The 27,580-nt window shown below is 39.1% G+C and overlaps 1 protein-coding gene and 11 non-coding genes across 12 annotated transcripts; 3 read left to right on the top strand and 9 right to left on the bottom strand.

Moving 5' to 3' along the window:
- Nucleotides 1-190: 190 nt before the first annotated feature.
- LOC121861782 lies at nt 191-27,221 on the bottom strand. Its single transcript, XM_042359683.1, has 9 exons — nt 27,144-27,221; nt 21,695-21,883; nt 21,114-21,233; nt 20,401-20,546; nt 19,375-19,543; nt 18,049-18,284; nt 3,877-4,036; nt 3,334-3,432; nt 191-833 (listed from the first exon to the last, which is right to left on the bottom strand). The coding sequence occupies exons 1-9, from the start codon at nt 27,189-27,191 to the stop codon at nt 537-539; spliced, it is 1,464 nt and encodes a 487-aa protein (XP_042215617.1). The 5' UTR covers nt 27,192-27,221; the 3' UTR covers nt 191-536.
- Trnaf-gaa lies at nt 5,176-5,248 on the bottom strand. The gene has a single exon. It is a non-coding gene; the product is annotated as a tRNA-Phe (tRNA).
- Trnas-gcu lies at nt 6,560-6,641 on the bottom strand. The gene has a single exon. It is a non-coding gene; the product is annotated as a tRNA-Ser (tRNA).
- Trnah-gug lies at nt 7,190-7,261 on the top strand. Its single transcript has one exon. It is a non-coding gene; the product is annotated as a tRNA-His (tRNA).
- Trnap-ugg lies at nt 7,310-7,381 on the bottom strand. The gene has a single exon. It is a non-coding gene; the product is annotated as a tRNA-Pro (tRNA).
- On the top strand, nt 8,114-8,185 carry Trnag-ucc. The gene has a single exon. It is a non-coding gene; the product is annotated as a tRNA-Gly (tRNA).
- Nucleotides 8,227-8,298, bottom strand: Trnac-gca. The gene has a single exon. It is a non-coding gene; the product is annotated as a tRNA-Cys (tRNA).
- Trnal-aag lies at nt 8,481-8,562 on the bottom strand. The gene has a single exon. It is a non-coding gene; the product is annotated as a tRNA-Leu (tRNA).
- Trnai-aau lies at nt 10,120-10,193 on the bottom strand. Its single transcript has one exon. It is a non-coding gene; the product is annotated as a tRNA-Ile (tRNA).
- Nucleotides 11,649-11,722, top strand: Trnai-aau. Its single transcript has one exon. It is a non-coding gene; the product is annotated as a tRNA-Ile (tRNA).
- On the bottom strand, nt 13,363-13,469 carry LOC121861805. Its single transcript, XR_006088094.1, has one exon. It is a non-coding gene; the product is annotated as a U6 spliceosomal RNA (small nuclear RNA).
- LOC121861806 lies at nt 14,774-14,880 on the bottom strand. The gene has a single exon (XR_006088095.1). It is a non-coding gene; the product is annotated as a U6 spliceosomal RNA (small nuclear RNA).
- Nucleotides 27,222-27,580: the final 359 nt, after the last annotated feature.

The following is a 27,580-nucleotide window of genomic DNA, read 5'->3' on the forward strand; positions in this document are numbered from 1 at the left end:
ATTATTATTATTATTATTATTATTATTATTATTATTATTATTATTATTATTACTACTATTATTATTACTATTATTATTACTACATTTTCGCCCCCAGGCCCCGATGTGGGTCAGTGACCTGTGCCCGGGTGGGCTAATCCCCGTAAAAAAAAAAACCCAGAAATTATCTAGTGTTGATAAAAAAAAAATCTTAGAACCCATTTTATATATACTGTACAGGTATCTCTTAAAAAAATTCTTTTAGCAAAACAAAATTAAAATCTGGAAATCTGCCAAGGTTCTAAGATTACAAACCACTTCCACAAAATTAATGAAGGTTCTGAAGAGCGCTTTGTATTGACCTAAAGGGTTGTATTTTGTACCTAACATCCTAATGACTACCCTAACTAGAGGTGGGAAGAAGGGCATTTATTATTTTCACTTCATTTTTTTTCAATGAACCCTTTTCTACCCTTCCCCCCCACAAGAAGAATTAAAACGTGCCTTTTATGTCATCAAGAATTTAACCAAATATAAGCTTTCATAGTATCCTATAATCATCCATACAAAATGTTAAATTCATCATCCATGTGCCTGATAATCACAGCTAAGAGCCCAAATGCCATTATCATCTGGCTGAAAGGAATGGGAACCATCCCATCAGCAGTCAGTAACCTTGGTTGTGGCCTCTCTGTGTTTGAATTGATGGTGCACACAGTCTTCAGATCAGCCGTCGCTCTTGGGTTTGAAACTGGACACTTCTCAAGGACTAGATAAGGAAGGACTTCCTTGTTGCAGTTGTCAAACTGCTCCTCACATGTTGTACAATATCCAGTATTGTAGATGGCACAAGTCTGGTTCATAAAAATGTATATAAGCACAGTTTGCAATGTAAGTACAGTCACCCACAAAAGTCCTGTTGCCTCTCCAGAACTACGAATCCCGAGATTCATACTTGTGAATCTGAAGTATTTTTGGATAAAATAATGCATCAATGTCTACTGCTTCGGGTTTACGAGTCAGAATCTCAGGGTTCGTGATTCAGAAGGAGAGGCGACAGGACATTTGTGGGTAACTGTACATGTAAATGAATAAGACTTACATAATCAAGAGATTCTCACGTGACCCCGTTATACCTTAATGAAAAATATGTATTCGGTACATTTATTGACCAGTGGTGGTTCTAGTACAGGTATTATTAATATATATATATATATATATATATATATATATATATATATATATATATATATATATATATATTACTGAAGTGTTTCCTGATATTCAGTCATATCAACTCTCCACTTCTAATTGCTCTGGGTTATGTTTCTAATTTATTGGGCAGACACTACTTACAAATAAGGAGTGGGGAGTTGATATGACTGATTATCAGGAAACACTTCAGTAATAACTTGGCCAGCTAGATGTATAAGCTCCCCAAACTATGTGCATAATATAGGTGCTGTATATCCTGTGTGCCTAGCTGTACTTAATGTTATGAGATTATCTTAATAAGGTCTGTGACTTGACTAGTAACCTCTGCAAAGATAAGTCCCATTACTGTTGTGAAGTTTGATAATAAATATTTTATTTTGATAAAAGCCACATCTAACTGATGGTCCAGCTGGGTGAACAAAGGCTATAGCTTGCTGAGGGTGCCTCATTAATATGGATCAAAATTTTTAGCCGAGTTCCGAAGGTTGGGACCGTTTTTCCTCCTGCGACTTCAATGTGTAAACTGTGCCATGGACGTATTGCTGTCTAAAACTGAGAAAAAATGCACTTTTGTTTGTTCTGTATGATGCCTTGGCAAGTTTGTGTATCATTCGACAGCTTGAAGAAATTCTTTATCCTCTTCGCCACTGTCACTTTACTGTACTAGCCGGTGTGGTAAGGGATTATGTTTAGTATCATATTCGAGGTACATTATTATGTGTCCTTGAGATCTACCATCAGGCCCTATTGGAAGAGTTGTCGGTCAAAATGCCTTCAGCGCTTTCCTATATTTAAAGTGTCTGTTCTAGATTTTTTTAATTGCCCAGCCTTGACTTTTCCCGTAGTGTAATGTGGTCTCCATGCATAATTATATACAGTAAACCAGGTGGTATTATGTAAAATATTTGTAGAGCTAAAGGTGCCCAGAGAGATTAGAACGTCTGAAATTGCCCAGCTTATACTATAGACGGGCAAGGGGTAATTTAATAGTTATAAGCACCCCAGAGGACATTACTCAGTTTACTGTTCATAGCTGGAACTAACTGATGCCCGCCCCACTACAGATCATAGTCTCAGGTTAAAGATGTCATAATTTCAGAAAATTGTCAGGACAATCTTTTTTGAGTGAGTTGTGAACTAATGGAATAACCTGCCAGAGAATGTTGCGATAGCACAGAATGTGTAACTCCTTTAAGACCAGGCTTGATCAACACAGGTGTAGGTGCTGATACATTCTGGAGCCAGTGCATGCCCAGTACAGTACTTGCCGAGAGTGCATAACAGAGAACGTGACCGATCGCTTAAACAGCTAACAGGCTGATTAGTGGCGAAGAGGATGAAGTATAAAGTAAAATTAGTTACCATTTTCATGTCCTTGTGTTTAATGGTGTATTTAATGATTCGAGTGCTTGTTTTCTTATTTGTCCCATGCACCATTCTTCAGCTTAATAGCCGTTTTAAACGAACTCGTAGCAAAGGCTTTAAATTAGGCAAATTTAGATTTAGGCGCGAGCTAGGTAAACGCTGGTTTGGAAATAGAATAGTGGATGAGTGGAACAAGTTACCAAACGTCATCATTAACTCGAATTCGCTGGGTAGCTTGAAATATAGGTTGGGCGGATTAAATTATGAGCGAAAGGGGTTGGGAGTAAACGGGACAGTCCAGTATGTGCCAATAGGCCCGCTGCAGTTTCCTCCATTCTTATGTTCTTAAGTACTATTATAGGCATGTGCGAACTCGTACATGTACTAGTGTCGGTCAATTGTTTTTTTTAAATAAGCTCAGACTTGATGCTCTCACAACATTCCAATAGTTCACAACCCTTACTCTAAGAAAGTTATCATTGACATTTTTCTGGTCCTCTTATTGCTGTGCTAGTTACTAAATCCATGGGGTGCAATCAGAATATGTGGGGAAGGATCACTGCGTCTTGGAGTGGAGTCACCATACCATTTGAAATTGGGTCATCATATCCAAGAGCCGAGATCACTATTGTAGACTACAGGAGACTACCAATTTTTTACAACTATCATAGATACAGGATGCAGTCAAAATATTCATGGAAGAGATTTAACTACCTATTCGTGCCATCGTACTTATGGGTTGGGGTCACCATATCAGTACTTAGGCCATCATACCTGCTCGTCAGGATCCTTGAAATCCTCACAGTCAAAACAGCTGATTCCAGTCTGGGAAATAATGTCGTTCCAGTTGCGCTCTGTTTCACACTCAGGCTCCTGTAGAATATAATCTTGTAACTTACAGTATTATGCTTAGTGAAGTGTTGACTTAAGTATGGCCAAAACGTTGATCTAACCCAAAGGGAAAATGGAAACCTCTTATTTCAATAATAAAGTTTTGATACTAGCTATCATCCTATCTAATTGTGCTGTACTAGGTAAGTAAGATAAAGACTACAGAGAGCATGCAGTAAGTTACGTTCATAAATAGTCTAGTGTTGTGTTCATATATTCAGTAAATTGTAAAGGTGGGCCTTGGTCATCAATGAAACTCCTCTCTTGGTTCTACTTCCTTGCTATTTGGGAGTTGTCTGATGTTTTGACTTACACCGAGTACAGTGAGAAATTTAAAAGACCTTATTTACTGAAACACAGAAATATATACTGTACTGTATTAACCTCCCCCACCACTATAAAGTGTTAAACGTCAATATAGTTCACCTGAAATCTGATTGGAGGCATGGTAACATTGACATAGGAGTTGTTCTTCCACATAAGTTGGTCCACATAACACAGGTTGACGAAGGCTTTACCGTTGGCGTTGACAAACTTGTTGTTAATGAAGGTAGCAGAGGTATTCTCTCCCTTCATCATGACCATGCTGAAATAAGTTTTACCATCAGATTCTGCGGTGATGTACAGTAGGCTGGCGGAGAGGTACAGATACATCCTGGAACCAGTATTTCTCAGCAGTGTGTAATGACCGACCGCACAAGCGGCTAACGAGCCGACTAGTGGCGAAGATGATCTTTTACTTTTATCCTCTTCACCACTGATCGACTCGTTAGCCGCTTGGGCGATCGGTCACGTCTCTGTTACGCACTGTTCAAATACTGGGCATGCACCGGCTCCTGAATGCACCTGAACCTGCTCCAGTGTTGGTCAAGTCTGGTCTTGAAAGAGCTCACACTCGGTGCCGTCACAACACTTTCTGGCAGATTGTTCCAAGAGTTCACAACTCTCACTCCGAACTGGAGGCATTGCTAACAGTGGCTGATAGATATAAAATTATCCCTACATCTTGGAAAGACTAAAGCAATATTATTTGAATAAAAAAGAAAACTCGAATTAAGTGGCGAGTGGAAGTAACCCATCACAACTATAACCTCGGCGAAATATCTTGGGCTAACTTTTGGCTCTTGCTGATCTGGAGAATTAATCGGGACGATAGTATCTTATGGATACTATACTGTAGTAAATAAAAGTAATGCTAGGATAAAATTTATAAATGTCAAAAGGCCTCAGCTAATGCCCACAGTGTCCTTTACTTAGCGCTCCTACAGTCACTTGGACGATTCTTGCACATCATGATACTCTGCCTTATTCTTGACATGGACGCAAGAGATCATATTGGTCACGAAATCCTGCAATCATTGGACATCGTACGTGTGGCAGATAGCAGTTGAGGCTGATACGCTTTTCGGATTTTCAACGGTGTATGTCCAGAGTTATCTAAAAACAATCTTTACAGGGTACTAAAGAAAGCGAAGACAATTTTTATGGTACGTGGTGTCCGAGGTCAAGCAAAACATTCTTTATAGCTATAACGAATTGGAACATGTTACTATATATAATTCTCCATCATGAAAGAAAATTATTTATTGCCCAAATCTGAACCAGGGACCCTTAGATCTTCAGTCTAACGATCTTCCAACTGAGCTATCGAGAATACAATGATTTTAGAAAGTACGCATCGTGTCAAAAATATAAATTTCTTTACCGAAAATTAAAAATATGATCTGCCCAGACCCGGGATCGAACCGGGGACCTTTAGATCTTCAGTCTAACGCTCTCCCAACTGAGCTATCTAGGCCTGAAAAATAGTAGTTTTTCCAGCACTGCGAATTCTTGGTACACAGTTGATTAGAGAACTATTAAAATTGGTGAATGCTTTGTAGTAACTTAGTGAAATGTGTCCATGTATTTTTATTTTAAATTAATAGTTTTCTTAGCCCTATAACTAATTTTTTTTCTACATATAGTAATTGCATCGATCAGTTTTCGCTATACTAAAAGTGTTAAGGTTTTCCTGTAGTTTTCCGCGTCTTCGTCCAATTTTATTTTACACCCAGTTTTGTGTCATCAACAAACATACATACATACGTTGCTATAACCAATGTCGTTAATGTATGAACTTTTTACTTTTATTTTTATCTTCTTCACTACTGATCGACTCGTTAGCCGCTTGGGTGATCGGTCACTCACTGTTGGCAAGTACTGGGCATGCATAGTCAACTGGAGTATTGAACCTTGGGGTACGCTACTTAGGACGTTATCCCAGTCGGATATTTTGTACCGTTAATGCTGACCCATTGTTTCCTGTCCGTTAACCACGCCTAAATCCAATTAAAAATGTTCTCGTCCAATACCATGTGCCTCTTCTTAACTAAATAATCTTTCGTGAGGGACCCTATCAAAGGCTTCGCTGAAGTCGAGGTATACATCATACCAACACTGGCTTAGGTACATGCCCAGTACTTGCCAACAGTGAGTAATAGAGACGTGACCGACAGCCCAATCGGTTAACCGGATCAGTGGCGAAGAGGATTCGCTATCATCTTGGACTGTGGTATAACGTCCGATTTTAATTACATAGTAAACAATGTCGAGTCAGGGAAAGCTGGGATGATATATAAATATATAGATATTATTTAGTAAAATTGTCATACAAGTTTACACTGATATACACCACGTATATAAGAAATGCTTATGCACACATGAGTACACGTAATGGAAATAGTAATGATTTCATTACTTTATCATCTTCGCCGCTTGTCGGCGTGTTAGCCGCTTGGGCGATCGGTCACGTCTCTGTTATACACTGTGGGACCCAGACCCAGTACATGCCCAATACTTACCAGTACCTGCATTTTAATTTATTTTACTGAGTAGGTCGGTTAGTTTCATCTTTGCGTCAAAAGTGAGAGGACAAATTTAACGTGCATATTTATAAGATTTTTGAAGGAAACTTAATGTTTTGACAAATTTAACTTTGTTACATGGGAGAAATCTGATAAACGACAAATTTTACTTTGTTACATGGCAGAAATCTGATAAACTTAGGTTAGGTAAATATACAATAATTAGTTACTGGGGTGGGTGGGAATAAAAGGGTGGGCAATTCCGACGAGGATGGGATTCGAACCCACGCAGGGAGACCCTATTGGATTAGCAGTCCAACGCCTTAACCACTCGGCCACCTCGTCTTGACAATAGCTAGCAATACCACTGTAGAGTTCAATATTTTTTATATAAACCTGTATCATTTTTATATTCAGTAAAATTGTCATGTATATAAGCAATGGACGTATGCAGTACTTAGAGTGTGTCTGGCTGGAAATAAGGTACTGTGGGTAAACAAACTTTATATTGTCAGGGCATACTGTACAAAGCACTTCAGTAGGTTTATAGTTTTTCTACAGTAAGGAAATAGGCTTCTCTATATTATTTAATTTGTATCCTCTTTACCAGTGATTGACTTGTTAGGCGTTCGGGCGGTCGCCAGTTGGTAACGAACTAGGTATTACTGATTCCTCTACAGTAAAGTAGGGAGATGGGGGCCCCTTTACAGTCTAGAGAAAGGCTACTCTACGTGAGGGAGATAGGTTCTCCTACTGTTAGGAAAAGGCTTCTATATGATAGGATTCTCACAGTTGGGAAATAGAATATTCTACACTTGTAGGGAAATTTGATACGCTCACATGTTTTAGAATTTATTGAAGAATTTATACGCATATTAGCATGTGCGTCAGTGGCCGTGATCGTATAGTGGTTAGTACATTGCGTTGTGGCCGCAATAACCCAGGTTCGAATCCTGGTCACGGCAAGAGATACACTTAAAAATTTTTGTGCATTGTGGAAGTGCATAACGTACGGGCCTGTCCGGGATTTGAACCCGGGACCTCCTGCACCCAAAGCAGGAATCATACCCCTAGACCAACAGGCCGATAGCATATAATGTTTTTGAATGAATATATAGATATTTATATACCGCAGTAAAGTAGTTAGAACGTTTGCATTAATTTTGCGTGCATACACAATGTGTACCTCAACAGTGCGGATATACAAGTAATATATTGACAGTGCATGTGTACAGTTTATCTAGACTGCAGGTATACAACTAGGGTTGTAAGTGTAAACTCTTGGAACAATCTGCCAGAGCGTTGTGACGGCATCAAATGTGAGCTCATTTGAGACCAAATGCAAGAACAAGGTTAGAAGCTGAGTGCACATTAGCCGAGGGATGGCGGTGGCCCATGATTTTAAATTTATCCATGGAATTCTTTAAAATATTTAACTGATAGCCAGCCAAACTAAGGTGGCCATGCATGACGAGGGAGATAGGCCAATGACCTGTGTAGGGCTCCTTCATTGACCTTGATAGTCTTGTGACAAGACTCTTGTCATGAGCCATTTTGAAGCTTTGTATGGGTTATTGCCTCCACAGCTGTGTGAAAAAACTATTTCCTTTTATTCATCTTGCAAGGCGCCTTGGAGAAATTGAAATTGTCTTCTCGTGTATACAATCACTAAGTATCATCATAGAAGTTCATGTTGGTTCAGCATGTATAAACAGTCGTAGAGTTGATTTACCCAGGAATGGCGCAGGAATAATTATTCAAATTTTAGACGCTATTTCTATTCTCAGATTTGATGTTATTTACTTAATATAAATATGGCGATGGTGGTATAGTGGTGAGCATAGCTGCCTTCCAAGCAGTTGACCCGGGTTCGATTCCCGGCCATCGCAATGCACTGTTTTATAATACCCAATAATTAAATTATTCTGCCAGGGGGCGCCCGGGATTGAACCAGGGACCTCTCGATCTGCAGTCGAATGCTCTACCACTGAGCTACACCCCCTCTTTAGATTTGATTAAATTGAAACTTATATAAATACAATTGATTAACGCTCGGTTCTTATATGTGTCCTACAACGTGTGCTTACAAAAATGTACTTAAGACGGTATCATTAATAAAAGACACTTTGTCTTAAAAGCCCGGGTAAGAGTAGAAATAAGTAAGTAATAACAGATTAAAATACATGGCAGCGGTGGGATTCGAACCCACGCCTCCGAAGAGACTGGTGCCTTAAACCAGCGCCTTAGACCGCTCGGCCACGCTACCGTTATTGCGCTAAATACACATATAAACAAACACAATCCGTTTTCTAAATAATACACTCAAATTGTGATATTTCGTAAACTAATACGCCTCGAGTCGACAAAATTACAAAGTAAAAGGAGTGAGTAAAATAGTTTGCTCTTGATGAGATAGTTTTTAAGTACCTTTGTTATTTATCCTCAGTATTTAAGCAATCATCTATCAGGTTAACCACAACTTTAGTTTAACCTCCTGGCAGACTATGCAGGTGTTACCAGTATTACTCTTACATAGACTAGTTTAAAAATAATCCAAATTTTCCAAAGATGCAAGTGAATGTGAAATATTTTCATTGCTCAGCGTTACCTCACAATGGATACTCTCCCCTACAACTGTCACTGTCGTTTGAGGCTGACCAGCCGATCCCTTTTCGAGTTTCCCTTCTCCAACCCATCCTGAGTGCGAGACAACTCAAAACACCACAACATAATACGAAAAATGGATCACTTGAAGATTAGCCTTCACAGCTCATTTCACCTTAAGATTAACCATTGACAGGTAGTAGGTAGTAAGCAGCTACCAAACAGGGATGTACTACCGCCTGGGAAGATATTGGAAGCATTGTGTTGTCTAATGGTAGACCCTGCTGCTATATGGCATCACGAAAATTGTGACAAGTCCCAGGTTGCTGATCTGACTTCTGCCTCATTTACACACAATTGCAGGGTCTCAATTGTTTCTCGCACTATTGACAACACAACATACATATATTGTTTCTCACTTTTGTTTTCTTTTTTTGCATTTCTTTATGGTTCTTTATTATTATTATTATTATTATTATTATTATTATTATTATTATTATTATTATTATTATTACATTTTCGCCCCCCAGGCCCCGATGTGGGTCAGTGATCTGTGCCCGGGTGGGCCAATCCCCGTAATAAAAAAAAAAAAGGTAACTAAATCTAAAATAACAATTTAGCCTACCCCCTCCGGTAACGTTAGGGTGTTTAATCATCAGGTGAAATAAGTAAGGGGCTGATCTTTAGGTAATCCGAAAGGCTTTTTCATTAAATGTTTTGCAACAACAGGAAAATAACACTTATACAGGAATGTTGCCTTTACAGCTAGGTTGCACAAAATTAGCATAGAAGTTAGACATTGAAAACGGAGTACGCAAAGGTAATCTTACTCATAAATATAGCAGTATTAGAGAAAACCGACAAGTCGTTTATGAGGGGTGAAATATGTTTATATTTGAATCGTGCCTCACACAAATAATAGGCATGGAGACATATGTATTCAGTAAAAAGTCCATTAAGACGTATGGTTTACCCACTAAAATAATGAACAAATATATTTCACAGTGAATTGGGGAGCTACCATAATTATATTACTCAATGATGAAGTTTGGTAAGTGATCGTTTTCCAATAATTTTACTTTATATTATTATATACTAATAAAGTTGAATAACATTTGTACTACGGATGTCTTATTATATACACTGTTCAACGTACTGTAAGCATCAGTCATACACGTTCGGCGAAAAACAGAAACCATCTGTTATGGTTTCCTCACTGTGGCCCATATGGGGATCGAACCCACGACATCCGCGTTATTAGCACGGCGCTCTAACCAACTGAGCTAACAGGCCAGATGTTATATTGACCTATCGCTGCTATCACCACTCCTATTTTTTGTTTTAATTTTTTTTGGTATGAGATAGGATTTTATCTTTCCCATTGTGTAAAACCAGGGTCGCGCGAACTTTGAACCATTAAATTAAAATTGTCAGACAAAATCACACTGGCTCTGAAATGATAATAGAAAGTGCGGGTATCAAAAGATGTATAAACAATCTAAGAAACGATATTTATGAATACATCGCGGAAAAGTGTACTTGGAAAGGGGTTGGCTATTACACCAACTATTATAATAATTACGTTCTCCGATGATCATTCATTATTGGGTACATGTGTCCGTATTTCACAACTAGAATATTAAGTCCACTATTTCGAACCATCATCCTTTGAACAATTTGAAGCATATATCTACAGTAGTCAGGAGTTCAACTGACCAAATGTAGTCAAGGTTGCCCACTTTCAGTATAATCCACCAGGTTTCAATATCTATCGGTGAAAGCTGGGAAAATACTTGTTTCTTAGACTGTACTATATTGTACATAGACAATGCAGCTAATATGATATACAAACGATGTATAATATAGAGAGTGAGTGCAGGTATACAAACTGGTAAACAACCATCTTCGTCACAGATCGGTCCATTACCCGCTTGAGCGGTCGGTCAGTCACATCTGTTACGCAGGGTTTGTCAGTAGCTTACTGGTCAAGTACTGGCTGAGTCTGTGTCTGTACTGTAATCTGCGCTAGTGTTCGTCAACTCTGGTCTTGAATGATCTCACAGCCGGTCCTGTCACCGCACGCGAGGTCGGGCAGATTATTCCAACAGTTCATAACTCACTCCAAATAAGTTTTTCTAAACTTGTGTATTGCAGAGAGACTGAGAGACAAATGCGCAGGCACCAACTCGAAATAATAGATTCCTAAAACATTTGCTGTCTGGGTATTAAGAATACTTCCTATCATCTCGAGGATTTCCTGTACCATGGCCAATATGGGGATGGAACGCACGACGTCCGCGATATTAGCACGGCGCTCTAAACAACAGATCTAACAGGACGTTTAAGTGACAAAAAGTTTAATTTTCATTTTGGGTGGTTGGGGGAAGGGTAATATAAGAAAGGCTAACGGTAAAGATTAGCTTCATACCCAACCTGGAATTCTATTACTAACCTAAAGAAGTCCTAATCCTGTAAACGACAAACCATATTTAACATTAACTATGGCGGAAGAAAGGGTGATGCTCTGATTTTGGCGAGTTTTAGGCATTTAGCCAGTTTTTTCTATATTTGGTTTTAGTTTGATGTTTCCTCGCCCCCTTTGGGACATATGGTACACCTCGATCCTTATTATATTATTTGATACGATTATAGTCCTGGAAAAGACTAATCAAGAACAATGGAGATATCCTACACAGGCCACTGGTGAAGAACAAATAATAATCAAAATCAAAATTCGTTTTAGGAATTGGCCTGTTAGCTCAGTTGGTTAGAGCGCCGTGCTAATAACGCGGATGTCGTGGGTTCGATCCCCATATGGGCCATAAAGTCTCTACATAGGGAGTAGAGTTTTTTTACGCAGAGGATGCATGCATTGTAAAGCCCAAAGTTATAGTAGTGGCAGTTTCAATAATAATAAATAAATAACGCGAATGAAGTGGTTTCGGTTCCCTCGTGGGCTAAATGGGATTACCTTGACTGGAAGGACAAATTTCCGGGGTACAAGATCATAAATCAGGGTTGCGTGGTCAAGAGTAGGGTCCTCTGTGTGCCATTCACCACTAAGATTTGAATCAACCTGGAGCTGAAACGTAAGAGCGGCGTTACCATTATGACAATACCGAACATGACAGATTTTCTATTGGTACTTGTGTGTCTTACTGAACTAACACACAACCCATGGTGGATAGATATCCCTTATAGGACCTCTAACGAGACCTGATAGTCATAAAATATCTGAGCTATCCAGCGTAAATATATTGGTCAGTTTAAATCAGGCGGTGTTACGTAAACCGGTGATGGTAATGCGGGTTTCATATACGCCACAAAGCTCAGGGGCGAGTGAGGTGTTGATCAGTGTTTGTGTTTGCTATTAATATAAAAAAAAGTTTTAGGTGTCAGTTTTTATACAAGTAGTCTTTCCTTCTAAATTCTTACTCAAGAAATCATTTGGAAATCTGAACGCTTCAAAATTGAACTCTGAAAATGGCAAGGGGAAAAAATGCTTGTCAAATATGCAAACGATGCAAATATTTTCCACATGACTACATTAAGATGAATATTATTCACGCATAGTAACGTGTAACATGTGTGCCAGTAATAAACTTGTCGTCTACCAATGTTTGTTTGCCCGCTCTATGTACTGTATATTGTTTGTATACCTACACTTCATTGTTTGTACAGTATACCCGCACTATCTACATCTTATAAACCTGCTATATCTATATATGAACATTGTCTACGTGAAGTCTAGGTACGTATATTACATTACGTGTGTCCTGTTCACTAACGTTCTTCACGCTTATACAGAAAATGTTTGTTCTTCTCTTTGCGACGAAAAGGAAGCCTCATAAATATTAAAATATTTTCCTCATCAAAACTATGCAAATTATGTAGATGCTAGAAATAAAACACCAGTATTTTGGCGAAAAATCACGAAATGTCTTCTTAGCTAACACTATAACTGAAGCCGCATTTATTTCTGAATGGCAAATTTCTGTTATTAAGGTCATTCTTGATGACAGTCATCTCCAGATTATTTAAAATTGCATTTAAAATGACTACAAATAATATGTTTGTGTGTTGAGATGGGCAGCTGAAGAAATTCTCAATAATCACAAAAATTGTACAAATCTCTTTACATTGCTTCCACGACCCCGTCTGGCACTTCCACGACTTCTATTACTTCTAACTATTATTACATTTTCAGCTAAGTTTCGCTTTAGAATCATGAAGGACTTCATAATTACGGTAAAAAACGTGGAGCGCTTCACGATTTTGCGTGTAGCAGACAAACTTGTTACTTAAAAATATTTATGAAGCCTATGTGCTAAAACTGATGCCTCGACCCGACGTCCTCACCCGGAATATCCACGTATAGTATAGTGTAATTACTCGTAACTATTAACATCAAGTGTTCAGGTAAGTTTTGCTTTAGTACCTTGAAGGACTACATAATTGCGGTAAAAATGTGGAACGCTTCACGATTTTGCGTGTCATCCTTGCGCAGGGGCCATGCTAATCTTCTCTGTATCGTTCCAATTTTAGTATATGTACTGCCGAAGCAAGTACATCATGTAAGGGAATGTAAGCCACCAAATGTTTATTACAAATCACCTACACGATAGAAAATTAATTTCTTTGATGATTTTACGGAATTTGTCCATTTGTATAGTAAAATGTAGAAATCTAAATGAATGCATGAATTTACCATATGACCACCTAGAGATAGCCATGCCGAGGGAAGGAGGCCAGTGGCCTGTGTAGAATCCCTCCATTGTTTTGATAATTTTGAAAGGGTATTTTGAAGCTAAGTGCTGTTCTTGATTTTACAGTTTGAGGTGGTATCCCGCATTTTTTTATGTTCCTTCTGCGTGATAACTTGGCTAGCTTGTAGTTATGTCCCCCCCATGATGGTGGTGCGTGGAGTGATTGTGCCAGCAGAGTCTGGCAAAAGACGGAACGATCAGAGCAAGAACTCCTTCAAAGACTCCCACCAAATAACGACAACAACCATACATGATTCCCAAAAGGTTACCAAATCTCAAAAGGTCCACTACCACCCCCGATCTATACGGCCAGGCAATAGACAACCTCCCTAGACCAGCATCCGCTAGTAGGGTCGGCGGAATATGAAATAAGGCCCTCAAAACACCAATATATGGGATAGGGTAGGATGTCTAGTGCCTGTACCGACAGACAATAACTAACACATGACACAACCCAAACACACCATTAGCTTAGCTAGGCGGTCAGCCCGCCCTCTCTTACCTTCTCCTCAATTTCTTCAATTTCCGAACTATAACTTCCTCCCCCCCTCCTAATCTTCTTTCACCCCTCCTTTCTCTCTCTAAAAAAAAAAGGGTGATTGTGTCCGTGCTGAAAATGTTCAAAGCATGCACAGTACAATCAAAACCAACTAAACGTAACCAAATATTTTATTCTGATGGGTAATTTCAGCACATTTCAAGTTTTCAATTATGTTTTGCTCAAACTGGGCATGTCCAGAACATTTTCAGCACAGCACACCAGGTTTATATTTTCCATTCCTTTCAAGATTTCGAATGTTCGAATTAGGTCTGCCATGTTTTACCATGTCTGAAAGGAATGCATTTATTTACATAGTTATATATATCTGTCTAGTTATCGTTTTTAAATTAAGGGATTGTGTCGAGGTTGTCCGATTTGTAGGCTTCAGCAGACAAGCTTGTCACTCAACAAAAATATTTATGAAGTCTGTGCTTAACCTGATGCCTCGACCCGACGTCCTCACCCGGAATATCCACGTATAGTACAGTGTAATTACTCGTAACTATTAACATTAAGTGTTCAGGTAAGTTTTGCTTTAGTACCTTGAAGGACTACATAATTGCGGTAAAAATGTGGAACGCTTCACGATTTTGCGTGTCATCCTTGCGCAGGGGCCATGCTAATCTTCTCTGTATCGTTCCAATTTTAGTATATGTACTGCCGAAGCAAGTACATCAAATGTGGGAATGCAAGACAACAAATGTTTTTTATCGATCGTGTTAGTAGCCAGATAGTTGCTTAAGTAAAGTCTGTACATGTCAATTTATTGGTTTAGCATATGTATATAGATAATGCAGATATACAATGTTTATAGAGAGGGCGGGTATAGAAATACCGGTAAATTGTTCAAGGATATGCTAAACAAAGCCATCACATGCTTGTTGTCGCTCAAAGAATTTTGAGAATTTTATAGTTGCAATCAGTAGTTTAGACAATTCCTAGACACTTTTTTCTATGACGTTTCTCTCGTAAATGATTTACTGTATATAAGTACACACAGTACAGGCATTCAAACAATAATAAACAGCAGGTCGTTGTAACCATGAAAGTTTGAGATAATAGTTATTGCTAACGTTTACTGCATAAGAATTATACTATTCAGGTGCCCGAAGTGTTATTGCCAGCTGACAAGTTCACACAGGTTTTGAACCGGGAAAAAAGTTTTATAGCTTTCTTTAATTTTGTCAATTGATTTTTTTTCTTTTCTTATGAACTTTAAAGTCCAGTGTTAGTATCAGAGGAAACCGGAGTAAACTTGCAATGGTTGGTGTGTGTCCACTTTTCAGAGACTCACCACCCTTGAGTGGTGAGAAACACAAGTTTGCCATTCACTGTATCATTACAGAGGTCTTTTGTTTTCCATGAGTAAGGGAATTAGTCTCTGTCAGTGAGAGAGTGACATTTGTAACCAAAGTATAATAATTTTGTATATTAATTAACAACAATTAAAGAAAACACATTTCATATTTTTATGGAATGTTATCTCAGTTGGTTAGAGCGTTGTCCTAATAGTGCCGATATCGTGGGTTCGATACCCATTTAGGCCAGATTGGTTTAATTCTTTTGAATGAGTGTTTTATATTAAACACAAGATATGATTCAGTTGGGAAATTATGCAGTACAAAAAGTTACAACAGAAGTTAGACAAGAGATTGGTACTGTGTACAACACGTGGCCAAGAGATGGGTATTGGGTACAACAAGTATCCAAGAGATGAGTATTGGGTACAATACGTGTCCAAGAGAAACAAGAACCTTGGGAAGAAAAATAATTTAGATGCTAGTTGGCAGTGGCTAAAGGGGGAGTAAGTTGGTAAGTAGTTAAATAACTTTTAGTATTTCCACAGAAAAAGGCTGCAGTATCTCCGTTTCATTAAACATCAAATGTTGAGCAAAATGAGACCAAAATTGTCCGCCAAATTAGCAACAGTCAAGATCCAAATAATTACCCAATATTCATATATCAGAACCAGTAACATAACAAACAATCTAATGTAAACATTTTACACCTTTGGGTATGGAGTTTGAGCCGGGGCTACTCCAGTTGGTAGTCAGTCAACTACAGATCTAGAAGTGCTGACGACAGTACAGTATGGTTACTAAATATCCATTTTTATATAAATTAATAAAGATTATGAAAATAAAATAAAAGCCTTTGGCATCTATGGTTTGCTTGGCCTGTTAGTTCAGTTGGTTAGAGCGCCATACTAATAACTCGGATGTCGTGGGTTCGATCCCCACACAAGTTAAAGTTATTGCTCTCACCTTGGAGAGTCCTTTTCTTTTGCCACAATATTGTTATGTCCCATGTGCAAGCGACCAGAGCGTACACGCGCGACCTATTTTTCAAAGCGACCTGTGTCCCGCGTATCAGCATGAACATGCTGTCTACGCAGCGCAGACGTTTGCTGGTGCTTTTAGAAAATAATGCTTTTCAATGTGTTACCTGTAGAGGTACCAAGGAAAAAACATCCCATTTATCAAACGAGGATGGAAGTAGGCGAATTTAACCATCTCTACAAGGAACCTCTCTAAGATCCAAAGAAGTTTCAAGAGTACACCAAAATGTATTCTGATTGGGGACGAGGCCTCCCCACTCTGTATATTTGTTGGAACCCTATCCTAGGAATGCTCGGAACAAAGAAAAAATATTTTTTATTACAGATTGTCACATGCCAGGCGTATTGCAGTGTGCATTTGGAATTTGTACAACTAAATGTTAAATTTTGAATAAAGCTACGTCAATAATCCACAAGGATCTATTTCTTGGCAAGATCAAACTGTTAACAGTGGAAAATGAATGCATAACCTTCTTTAGTTTTGGTGTAGAATGCCAGAACTCGCGCTACTGAGAAAGCGACGATCAAACCCTTCCAGGTCGCGCGTCTACAGTAGTTACCGCTTCCTGGTCGCTCGTGAACGCTTCACGCGTCGACGTAACACACATCAAAGAAAACACATGTTTGTCCTCTACATCAAGGTAGTGCGTTCACTCGTGTGGTTACTCGATGCCGCAGGACGCTCGCACATGGGACAGCCTTAGATTGCAGGAAGGGATTTATAGCTAGTGTTACTATTCTCTTTCCTCACTTGGTTACGGACCAAATTCCCTGGACCAGGGCCGGATTCAGGAGTGGGCAAAGTGGGCAGCTGCCCAGAGGGTCTCCACGATATGGGGGCCTCCACATATTACAATATTTTATTTATTTGTTTATCCATTTGGATTATTTTTATTTTCATTCTTTAAAATTCATGTTTATCTATTCCATCACGTAAAACTATGTTCAGCAAGAAGCGTGATAGAAATTAGGCTAGCTACTCCTTGAAATTCATGAATACCTGGTTTTCCTATGAACCGTATATTTTTAATATTTTTAATATAACTGCATATGGCTTCAAAATTCTCCAAAGAAGTGTTCAAATTTCAAAATTTTCCCGGGGGCTTACAGCGCCCCCCGGAACTCCCAGATGTTTAGGTTCGCTTCACTCGCCACCCCACCCTCTTGGGTAGTTATAATGAGAGGAGCCTCCACAAAGAGGCTGCCCATGGGCCTCCACAGGTCTAAAAGGTCTAAATCCGGCACTGCCCTGGACACCTTATACATTGTTTAGTATCTACTTAAGGGTCATTTTAGTAAGAGAATAGAATTTTAAAAATTTCCCATCATTCTATGTATTGAGATGCATAATCTTAATGTAATGAAAATCCCACTTCTTTTAATGAAGGTTGTTGACTTTCCTCTTGATGTCATTACAGTTGCTCTTCCTTGATCCAGAGAGCATAAGTTTATGCTACATGACCTTTGGTGAGTAATCTAAGTTTATGGCAACTCGGCACTTACTGGTCCTGAGAGCGTGCTTTGTTTTTCAGGGCTCCCTCAAGGAGATCGGCGATGATACAATTCGTCATGGAGAAAGACTGGAGGCCGAGGATGTTGATGGCACCGGAGAGGAGGCGACCAATCTTCACTTTGTCTAGGCTGAGTTGAGATCCGCCTTGGTAACCAAATCCCTCCCACGCACGCACAGAGCCACCTTCCATACTCACTACCGCTGAGGCAGGCAGGTCGAACGCCACCTGAAATTGTATATGCAGTAGTAATCTTTATATCTTACTCAATCTCTAATTTCCCACAAAATATAACGCTGTTTAGTTATTTGACAATATGATGATTGCCATGCACATGTGGACATGTCTGAAAATAATAAGAGATTTGTGTATTTCTCGTTTGCTTGGGTTATCCGTGTTTACTTGATGGCCATCAGGCAAATCTAAAGCGGGTCTTATAGGGTGGGGACTTGGCATTGTGCAGGGTGATTCTCAAACGTGTACAGTAAATTGCTGCGTTTATTCCTGGGACAATTCTTAAGCATAATGTTGATATGACAAAATGTCTGAATCCGCATACTTTCCTAGCTTGAAAAATGAGGTCATAATAGTGAGGTTGGAGTGAAACAGCTGTAGACTTTTGTGTAATTTTATGCACATACAGTAACTGCACAAAGTGATGCAATTGCGTTATTACAGTAAATATTCAAAGTTCCTTCTCTCTGCCTCTGTACCACATTGTGTAGTGTATGTGCATAAAATTACAGAAAAAGTTACATCTGTTTTCACTCCAACCTCACTACCATAGCCTCAACATTTATCAAGTGCTGTAGCTAGGAAGCTGTGCGAAATCCGACATATTGTCATATCGACATTGTGCCTCAGAATTGCCCCAGGAATACACCATGCAATTTACTTTACGTATTTGAGAATTACCCCATATAGGACTTCCAAGCGCCCAATTAGCCTCCCAGGCAGGGTCGCAACTTTTTGAGGTAATAACAAGTTCATATATTTTCTATTTTAACTTGAAAGCTAAGAAAATGTTAAGGAAAAAGGTTATAATGTTATTACAGTACTGCGCTTGAACAACTAAGGCCTTTAAGCGTGTAACAAGGTTAGCCATACACTATTACATCAACATTTAAAAATTACGAGAGATAGAACTCTCATGTTAGACATGTATAAAATGACACTGTTAACAGAAGAGATTAACCTCGGAACAACAAGCACTAAAAGCAACAACTTGGGTCTCAAAATGTACTTTGAGACAAACCAAACTAACAGCCTAGTGCATTGGTATTCAGAGGCAGTAGGCAACAGGAGACTTTCCGCTTACCTTCTTCAGGGTCAGGATTTCTGTGTTGATCAAGCTGACTCTGATGTCGGCAGTGGTGGAGTAACCGGAGAAAGCCCGGGACTCCAGTACTTGCAACTCACACCCCTTCATCACCACCTTCACTTGCTTACTGCCTCCCAGCACACCTTTGGGTATTCCGCTCACCTTACTGCTCTCACCCGTCGCCAGGAACGTTATGGAATACAATATTACGTTTCGTAAAATAATTCCAGAAGTTTTGAGTGTGCACAGGAAGCATATAAAGTCACGTTACTCCCAATCTGTCGTGTTGATCTTTTTTTTTTTTTTTACTTTTTTACTTTTTAATAATAGTGATAATTATTATTGTTATTGCCATCACTATTATTATTATTATTATTATTATTATTATTATTATTATTATTATTATTATTATAATTATTCAGCAAAATCGTCATACAAGTTTACAAGTAGTTTGACTTGTGTAATGTGTATGGACAACGCAGGTATACAGTGCACATAAGACCGTGTAGGTATAATTTCCAATGTACCTAGATAATGCAGGTATACAAATACTACAATGGTAAGCTGTAAGGCAATTTGACCAAGGATAGCCAACAAAGTCACTCTCAGAAATGACACCTGGGACCACTCCACATGCTATAATGGCCGATTCAACTCATACATTGGCCAAACTAAATTTTGCAAAACACTTCCCATTCATGTGTAAAGCTCTTATGCGTAAACTGTTTTTTAATTTCAATTGGTCTCACATACCTATGTCTTACCTTAGCATATATTAATTGATGAACAACAATGTCACTTTGGTGTCATTGATCTGCCCTGAACAAAATTTCAGGTGTACACCAATCAAAAAATCTGTACACCCGTGAATAGAAATCTTGTTCACCCATGGCTAGTAGATTTTCACCTGTGGCAAGTAAATTTTCACAAGGGATAGCCAGTTTTCGCACAAGCTATAAGCGTTAGTCAGTAGCTAGTTAGGAAAATTGATGAATCGATTAGTAAAAAAAAAACTTCACTGACCTGTTTATGAAGGTGGCGGTGATGGAGGAGAGGGGATCGTTGTGAGGGGTGAGGTAAGTGCCAAGGCGCAGGTGCTTAGAATTCTCAACGTACAAGGCCATATGGTGGGTACGACGACTTAACTCCCACACAGACGACGGCAACACCTTTTTACCACATTATGATTGGAATTACAGGAGTGATGGCAATATTACATGGGAGGGGGAGGGAAGCTAATGACAATGTTGATAATTACCATTATAGTGTTTTTATTATTAACTTTTGTGTTATGAAATATAGTGAAAAACAAACATCACTAATACATAAATTAATAATGTCAAAATATCATAATTACCGTTATTATTATTGTCATTACGCTAACCATCATTAATTATATCATCAGTTCATTGTTATTATTATGCCCCGTTATATTTCTGTCTCGTAGTATCTCTCAGCTTCACTTTATCTCTGTAGACAATTTCAATCTTGATCAGTCCTCCCCTTTCACCTATCCCAACCAGTCTTAGTCTATCCCAGTTAGTCTAGCCTAATCTTAACATATCCCATCCTCAGTCTATCCCAGCCTCAGTCTATCCCAGCCTCAGTCTATCCCAGTCTCAACCTATCCCAGCCTCAACTTATCCCAGCCTCAACCAATCCTACCCTTAACCTATCCCAGTCTCAATCTATCCCAGCCTCAACTTATCCCAGCCTCAGCCAATTACAAGACTGACCTTACTAATGACGCTGCAGCCTGAGAGGTGTATGGCGGAGTAGTCGACTTTCATATGAGGGGCGGTAGGTAACCAGGAACACTTGAGCTTAGCCACTTCCTCCAAGACCTCTGCCACGTCCTGGTGATATTGATGGTAAATTTGGTGCTCGTACAATGAGGGTGATACGATGGTGGTAATGTAGTGATTGCGTGATGCATGATGTAATACGGATACTGGAATAACCTGATATGGTTAAAATGGGATGATAAAGTGATAATGGTGACTAATGCATTTTTTTTACTTAACCCCTTGATTACGAGAACTTAACCTCTTGAGTCCGATGATTTAACCCTTAAGTACGATAGTTTCACACTTGAGTACGATGAATTAACCCCATGAGTACAATGACCTGTTCCATTAAGATAGCATTTTACTCGAGGGTTTAACCAGATTCGTCCACCTATGCAAAACAACACAAGTCGTAGTTAAAAATTAAAATGCATAGTCAAAATCCGTAACTTAAGAACAGGAACAAAAATAGACTTGGATGGAGAGTGACTGGATGAAGCCTTTCACTGTGAACATTCTTGTGGACCAACCTGGTCCCAGTTGCAGTAACAGGAGATATTAAGGGAGGTCATGTTTTGGCCTTCGATGAGTTTCCTCTCCGTAACAAGGCGACAGCTACGGCGCATCTGCGTACAAGGCTCATCTGTTGCCATCACCGCCAGTGACCCCACTACCACAACTACTACCACCACCAGCCAGCCACCGCCTCTCGCCGCTACCTGTGGATGAAAATAACGTCGATTAGAAGCATTTATCAATAACTATATACAAAATATATACGCAAAATATAAACAATAGGTTAAGCAACTACCAGCGTTGTCATGTAACCGTCAGTAATAATGGTACAAATAAACGTTAAGTCCCAGGTTGCTGATCTAACTTTGTGCCTCATTTACACACAATTGCAGGGTCTCAATTGTTTCTCTTACTTTGACAACACAACAAACATATATCGTTTCTCACAATTGATCTTTTTTTTTTCATTTTTGTATTTCTTTATGGTTCTTTATTTTTATTATTATCAGTGTTGTTATTATTATTATTTTATTTTATTTTATTTTTAATTTTGTATGTTTATTATAAATTTTATTTACTATGAACTAATTAGTATTGTTATAATTACATTTTCGCCCCCCAGGCCCCGATGTGGGTCGGTGACCTGTGCCCGGATGGGCTAATCCCCGTAAAAAAAAGAATAAATAAATAAATAAATAAATAAATAAATGGGAAGATGGGTAAATTATCGTGTGCTGGAACGAAACAAAAGAATTCCGTCAGTTCGTGTTTGAGTAATTTTCCGTATGCGCTGTTCTACATCTTCATTCTGCCACAGTAACTTTCAATAACATCGAGAAGAATGTATTTCCTAGTCGAGAATATGGAATTATTTTGCAAGACTAGATGTTGAAGCGCAGTTATGTACTATAACATCAACTCTACCTCATTAACTCCAAAGAGCGTGTCCTTTTTATTTTAAGGTCTAATCACTCTAATGTATGATTTATATTTCAATGTGCGATTATAGAGTATAGTTGTTGGTAGAATGTAAAAACACATCATAGCCTCAACCTATCCTGCCTTGCGTCCACCCAGACCCTTTGTTTCACTTTGTTGGCTTCCCGGAAAACTTTCCCAACATGCAGACGCCTCAACTTACTTTTCTTAGAAGCTTCTGCTCGAGTTTAATATTCAAGGTATTCTGGAAACCCACTTATATCGCATCTAACTTTTGTCTCTTCTTTGTTACTTACTGCAAGTCCAAGGGTTACGACTTCAACAGTCTGTAAAACAGTGTAAGTGAATTCTTTAGTTCCGAAACCCCTTTAGGAACAGTGTGGATACAGCAGGATACAAAGGAGGCAGTGTGGCCGACACTGAATTTGACTGCCGTCACTTCAATAAGTTTAAAATTAGCGATACATTAACAGCTCTGTGGACTGGAGGTTCCCAGTGTGCGAACAAGCTACCCTTAGGAGAGAATTTGTATCCACTCAGCCCTTATATAACTTTAATCAGTCACATTATTTTACGCTACTCTGGCCCCTGTGCATGCAATTAGCCATTGCTGTCTTGTTCCTTTAGAGTTTAGACTTTACCTTAATTATTGACAGTTGGGGTGGAAGACTGGCTCGATATCATTGGATGTTTTGTTTTTCTTCTTAATTGTGTGTTATCTCGGTAAACGTTTGTACACTATATGTATATACGAGTATGTATGTATATAAGAATTTTTACCAAGTTGGATCGTCTGGCGTTGGCCAGAATAAAGTACCTAATGGCTACAGTGCCCTCCAAGGGGTTAACATTACTGTCCTCTACAGATAATTCTCTGAGTTGTTGATACTGTACATAATTATCTATTCACATCCTGTCGTCGTGGACGGTACCATGTAGTGTGAGACAACAGGACGGTACGAGCTATACTGTGTATTTGTATATCTATTGTTTAAATAACAAATCTGCATGTACAGTAGGCCACAAGAATAAGTATACACCTGCGGTTCGTGTTTGAGACAAAATATCTGGTAACACTGTCCTGAACAGAACAGCGGCTCACATCAGCACCGGGTTTAGAGGGAGACCTGTAACCCATGTGTATTTTTCCACAATTAATGTAAAGTTCTGTCACATTCCGGAATAATTTTTACATCAGAGGTTCAAAAGTGACAGAAAAGGGAACACAGTGAAGTTCAGTTAAAAAGAACTGAGACATCCTGGTGAGCTAAAATTATTCTTTGGTATCAAGTATAATTGTTAACGTATCATGCCTAATTTGGAAGCCAGATAGATATCCCTGCAGTTATTCCCTGTGTGTAAGATTAATGGGCCTCGTATACATATTTGGCATATTAATCAGACAGAAGAAATCCACATAAGACTAAATTGTTTGTTTGCGTGATAATCCTACAAATAAACACAAAACACTTCTCTTTATCAAAAATTATATTCTTGAAGTGCTTCCAGTGTAGCGATAGCTGTGTGAAATGACATTTGACCTCTCCCTCTTCCCCGCTCTCATGCACAAACTGTATGTCCAACTAAAATCATGAACCAGTCAATATGATGTCTCCTGTGTGCTATGTTACTTTTTTTTTACATAGTGAAATCTTGTTCACGATAGAAAATGTCAGGGGATGGGTACTATTTCTTGGTGACGTCCTGAGTACATTATTCACATTAATGGGAAATCCTGCATTGCGACACCAGTACAGTTGCCAAGTACAAGTACCTACCGAGCCTCCTCCCCTGACATCGTGTTTCCAAGTTTTTTTTGTTTCAGTGCTACAAGACAACGTACACAAATTTAGACAGTAATATACTGTACACCGCACAGTCTGTGTTTGTTACGTACGGTATATGGTATTCAACCTCTTAGTGTAGGTCACTATGTTGAGGTATGGTCCCGCGTGAACTTTTTTTTAAAGTGCTTTGAAGTTAAAAATTACTTATATGGTGTAAAAGTAAAAAATGTAGGGGTGGCATTTTTTTATGGTTATGACGTCACCCAATTTAAGTCGGTAAGATGTCCTTTACAGAAATGTAATGGATATTGCCACCTAAAAGGAGGCAATAAACTCCTGAATTTAGTTAGTTACACTTTTGCCCTTGACAAAATATGTAAATTAAGCAAGCTTGTACATTTTAAGTCGTGTTTGGGCTGTTTAGGGTCAAGTAGCGCCACTTATATGATACTACTCTCCGCGTCTTTCAATCATATTCTTCTGATCAATGAAGAAGTTTTTGCACATTAATTAAGGCCAATGTCAGTGCTTATATGTCATTTTACATCTTTTGTAGATTCAGTGTGTGTGTTAGACCATGATGGAGATTCTTAACCCAGTCAAAAAACGAAAAGTATTTACAGTTACAAACTGTGCATTATGTGCCAATAGAACAGTTTTGACAAACCCACAGACAATCCGCTTCTATCTTCATATGAGAATTTTATTTTGTTTCTGTAGACACAGATGCAAGTACTGGATGCAGACAGTGATTGCTCGGACCTTGCCTGACAGGCTTCAGGATGAATCTGCTGATACAGATTTAAAGAACAACGCAATGTTTCATACAAAATGTTACAAAACTCTTGTTCATCCAAAGGCGCTAGAAAGGTCAAAAGTCCGATATGAGAAACCAGTTGGCCAGGAAGATGCTCCTGCGGCAGTTTCAAGAGCTGCAGGCCAAGTAATTCAGAGAGAGCCTCAACATCCTCGTTTGGAGAGAGAGAAGGTCTACTGTTTCCTCTTACGACAGAGAGAAGTGTGTATTCTGCCAAAAAGATAAAAAGATAGTATGGGTGATGCCTTGCACGAGGTAAGGACATATAACATGGGCTTAAAAATTCTGGAAAATATGGAACTTTTCAAAGCCAAAAAGAAACGCTCCTTTCTGTTGGTACTTCCCTCTTGATCCACCAGCAGACTAGCAAGAAGAGCTTGATACAGACATTTATGAAGATTGACTTAGTTGAAACTTATATCCGTAATGTGGCAATGTAGCTAATATGTATGCATGGTACGAAATCGTCATGTGTACCCATGACAAGCGAGGGTACCACACGGAAGTGTATTGGGCCCGTTGCTTGTTTTTTTTTTCATAAATGACATGCTAGAAGCTATACATTCCTTCATACAAATGTTTGCGGACGATGCCAAGTTATATGAGGAAATTAAGAACCAAGCAGACTGTGAAGAGCTGCAGGAGGATCTCTGTGAGCTTCAAGAATGGTCGAAGATATAGCTGCTAAGATTAAATGTCACGAAGTGTAAGAGGATGCACCTGGGACGTCCCAACGAGACGAAGAAACTGCATTACTAGAGAATGAATGGGAAAAGACCTAGGTGTGTATGTTGACAATGAAATAAAGTTCTCGGGCCATTGTGAGAAGGTGAATCAAGCAACTAAATTATTCGGTCTTATAAGAAGATTGTTCAGATATCTAGACGTCCCTCGTAACGATCTTCAAGAGTGAAGTACTTCTCTGCCTGGAGTACTGTCACCCCGTCTGGTCCCCGAGATATGCTAGGGACTGTCAGTTGATTGAAAATGTCCAAAGGAAGGCCACCAGACTGGTGCCTGCATTTCGGCACCTCAGCTATCCGAGAGACTAGAGCGCCTGCAACTGCCTAGCTTATACTACAGACGGGTAAGGGGCGGCCCAATTGAGGTGTTTAAACATTTCAAAGGGCATTACTCAGTCGAGTGTCCATACCTGGAGCTGGAGGACGCCCGCCCCACAAGGGTCACAGCTCAAAGTTGAAGAAACCACAAGTCCAGAAAACTGTGAGAGCGAACTTTTTCTGAGTGAAAGTTGTGAACTCTTGGAACAATCTGCCAGAGAGTGTTGTGACGGCACCAAGTGTGAGCGGTTTCAAGACCAGACTTGACCAGCACTGGAGCAGGTTCAGATACATTCAGGAAGCAGTGCATGCCCAGTATTTGACAATAGTGTGTAACAGAGATGTGACCGACCGCCCAAGCTGCTAACGAGTTGATCAGTGGCGAAGAGGATAAAAGTAAAAAAAAATGTGTATTGCGCTAGTTAAAGATCTGATGGAATGAAAAATATTCATCAAAGAAGATATGTAAATTCACATAGCTACATTTCTTTCATGCATCAGCTCTGTTTTAAACAATATTCAGAGAGATCAACCCAGTTTTACTTAATTTACAAGTTATGTTTGCACATTTATAAGCTTATTGAGAAGAAGTACCTAGTTCAAGCTAAAATTGGGTGCGGCCATTGTTGGCTCCACAACGTGCTCAAAACGAGCATTGAAAAAAAATTCACCTCGGCATCTTTCCATACACATCGAAGAACATATCTAAACTTTCAGATCCCTTTTAACATCCCATGCACATGGGATTACATAGTAGCCCACACTATCTCAAGAATGTCATATTGTTTATCGGTAACCACTCCAATAAGCCTTAAAACAATTTAAATGCCCTTAAGTATAGAACAAACACTGGACTGACCATGGCAGGTTTATACAGCGACGAACCAGATAAAATACTGGCTGTCATGAAGGCTTGGCTTGCCTCGCCTGAGTAACATCCTTTCTGGGAAAAACACAGGATGCACACTCCCACGTTCTTGTTAACTTACGTTTCTTCATAACTTTCATATGAAGCAAAGGCAGGAATGTGAGGGCAAGCTTTCATTTAGTTTACATTTATAATCAGTTTATCTTAAATGTTTTAATACAGGGTGTACAAAAGTCCGGAATCATATGTTTATTTTATTAGATGTGCAAATTGTACTCCATGGCGTGCAAGTCTAAAGGAGTCAGGTCTGGTAATCTGGGGGAGGGGGGATTCCACTGATCCACGTCGACCGATACATTTTCCCTTGAAGTTCGTTTGCGCAGGTGACATTATTAGGATGGAATTTGTTTCTTTACATAATACGGTGA

The sequence above is a fragment of the Homarus americanus genome, unplaced genomic scaffold (assembly GCF_018991925.1).
Source record: "Homarus americanus isolate GMGI-L3 unplaced genomic scaffold, GMGI_Hamer_2.0 scaffold8148, whole genome shotgun sequence".
Taxonomy (NCBI): domain Eukaryota; kingdom Metazoa; phylum Arthropoda; class Malacostraca; order Decapoda; family Nephropidae; genus Homarus; species Homarus americanus.

Coding starts and splice junctions, on each gene's coding strand:
- LOC121861782 (XM_042359683.1), bottom strand. CDS start 27,191: ATGACAGCCAGTATTTTATCTGGTTCGTCGCTGTATAAACCTGCCATG. Junction 18,285..19,374: donor AAATCCTGACCCTGAAGAAG/GTAAGCGGAAAG, acceptor ATACAATTTCAG/GTGGCGTTCGACCTGCCTGC. Junction 3,433..3,876: donor TGCCTCCAATCAGATTTCAG/GTGAACTATATT, acceptor TATATTCTACAG/GAGCCTGAGTGTGAAACAGA.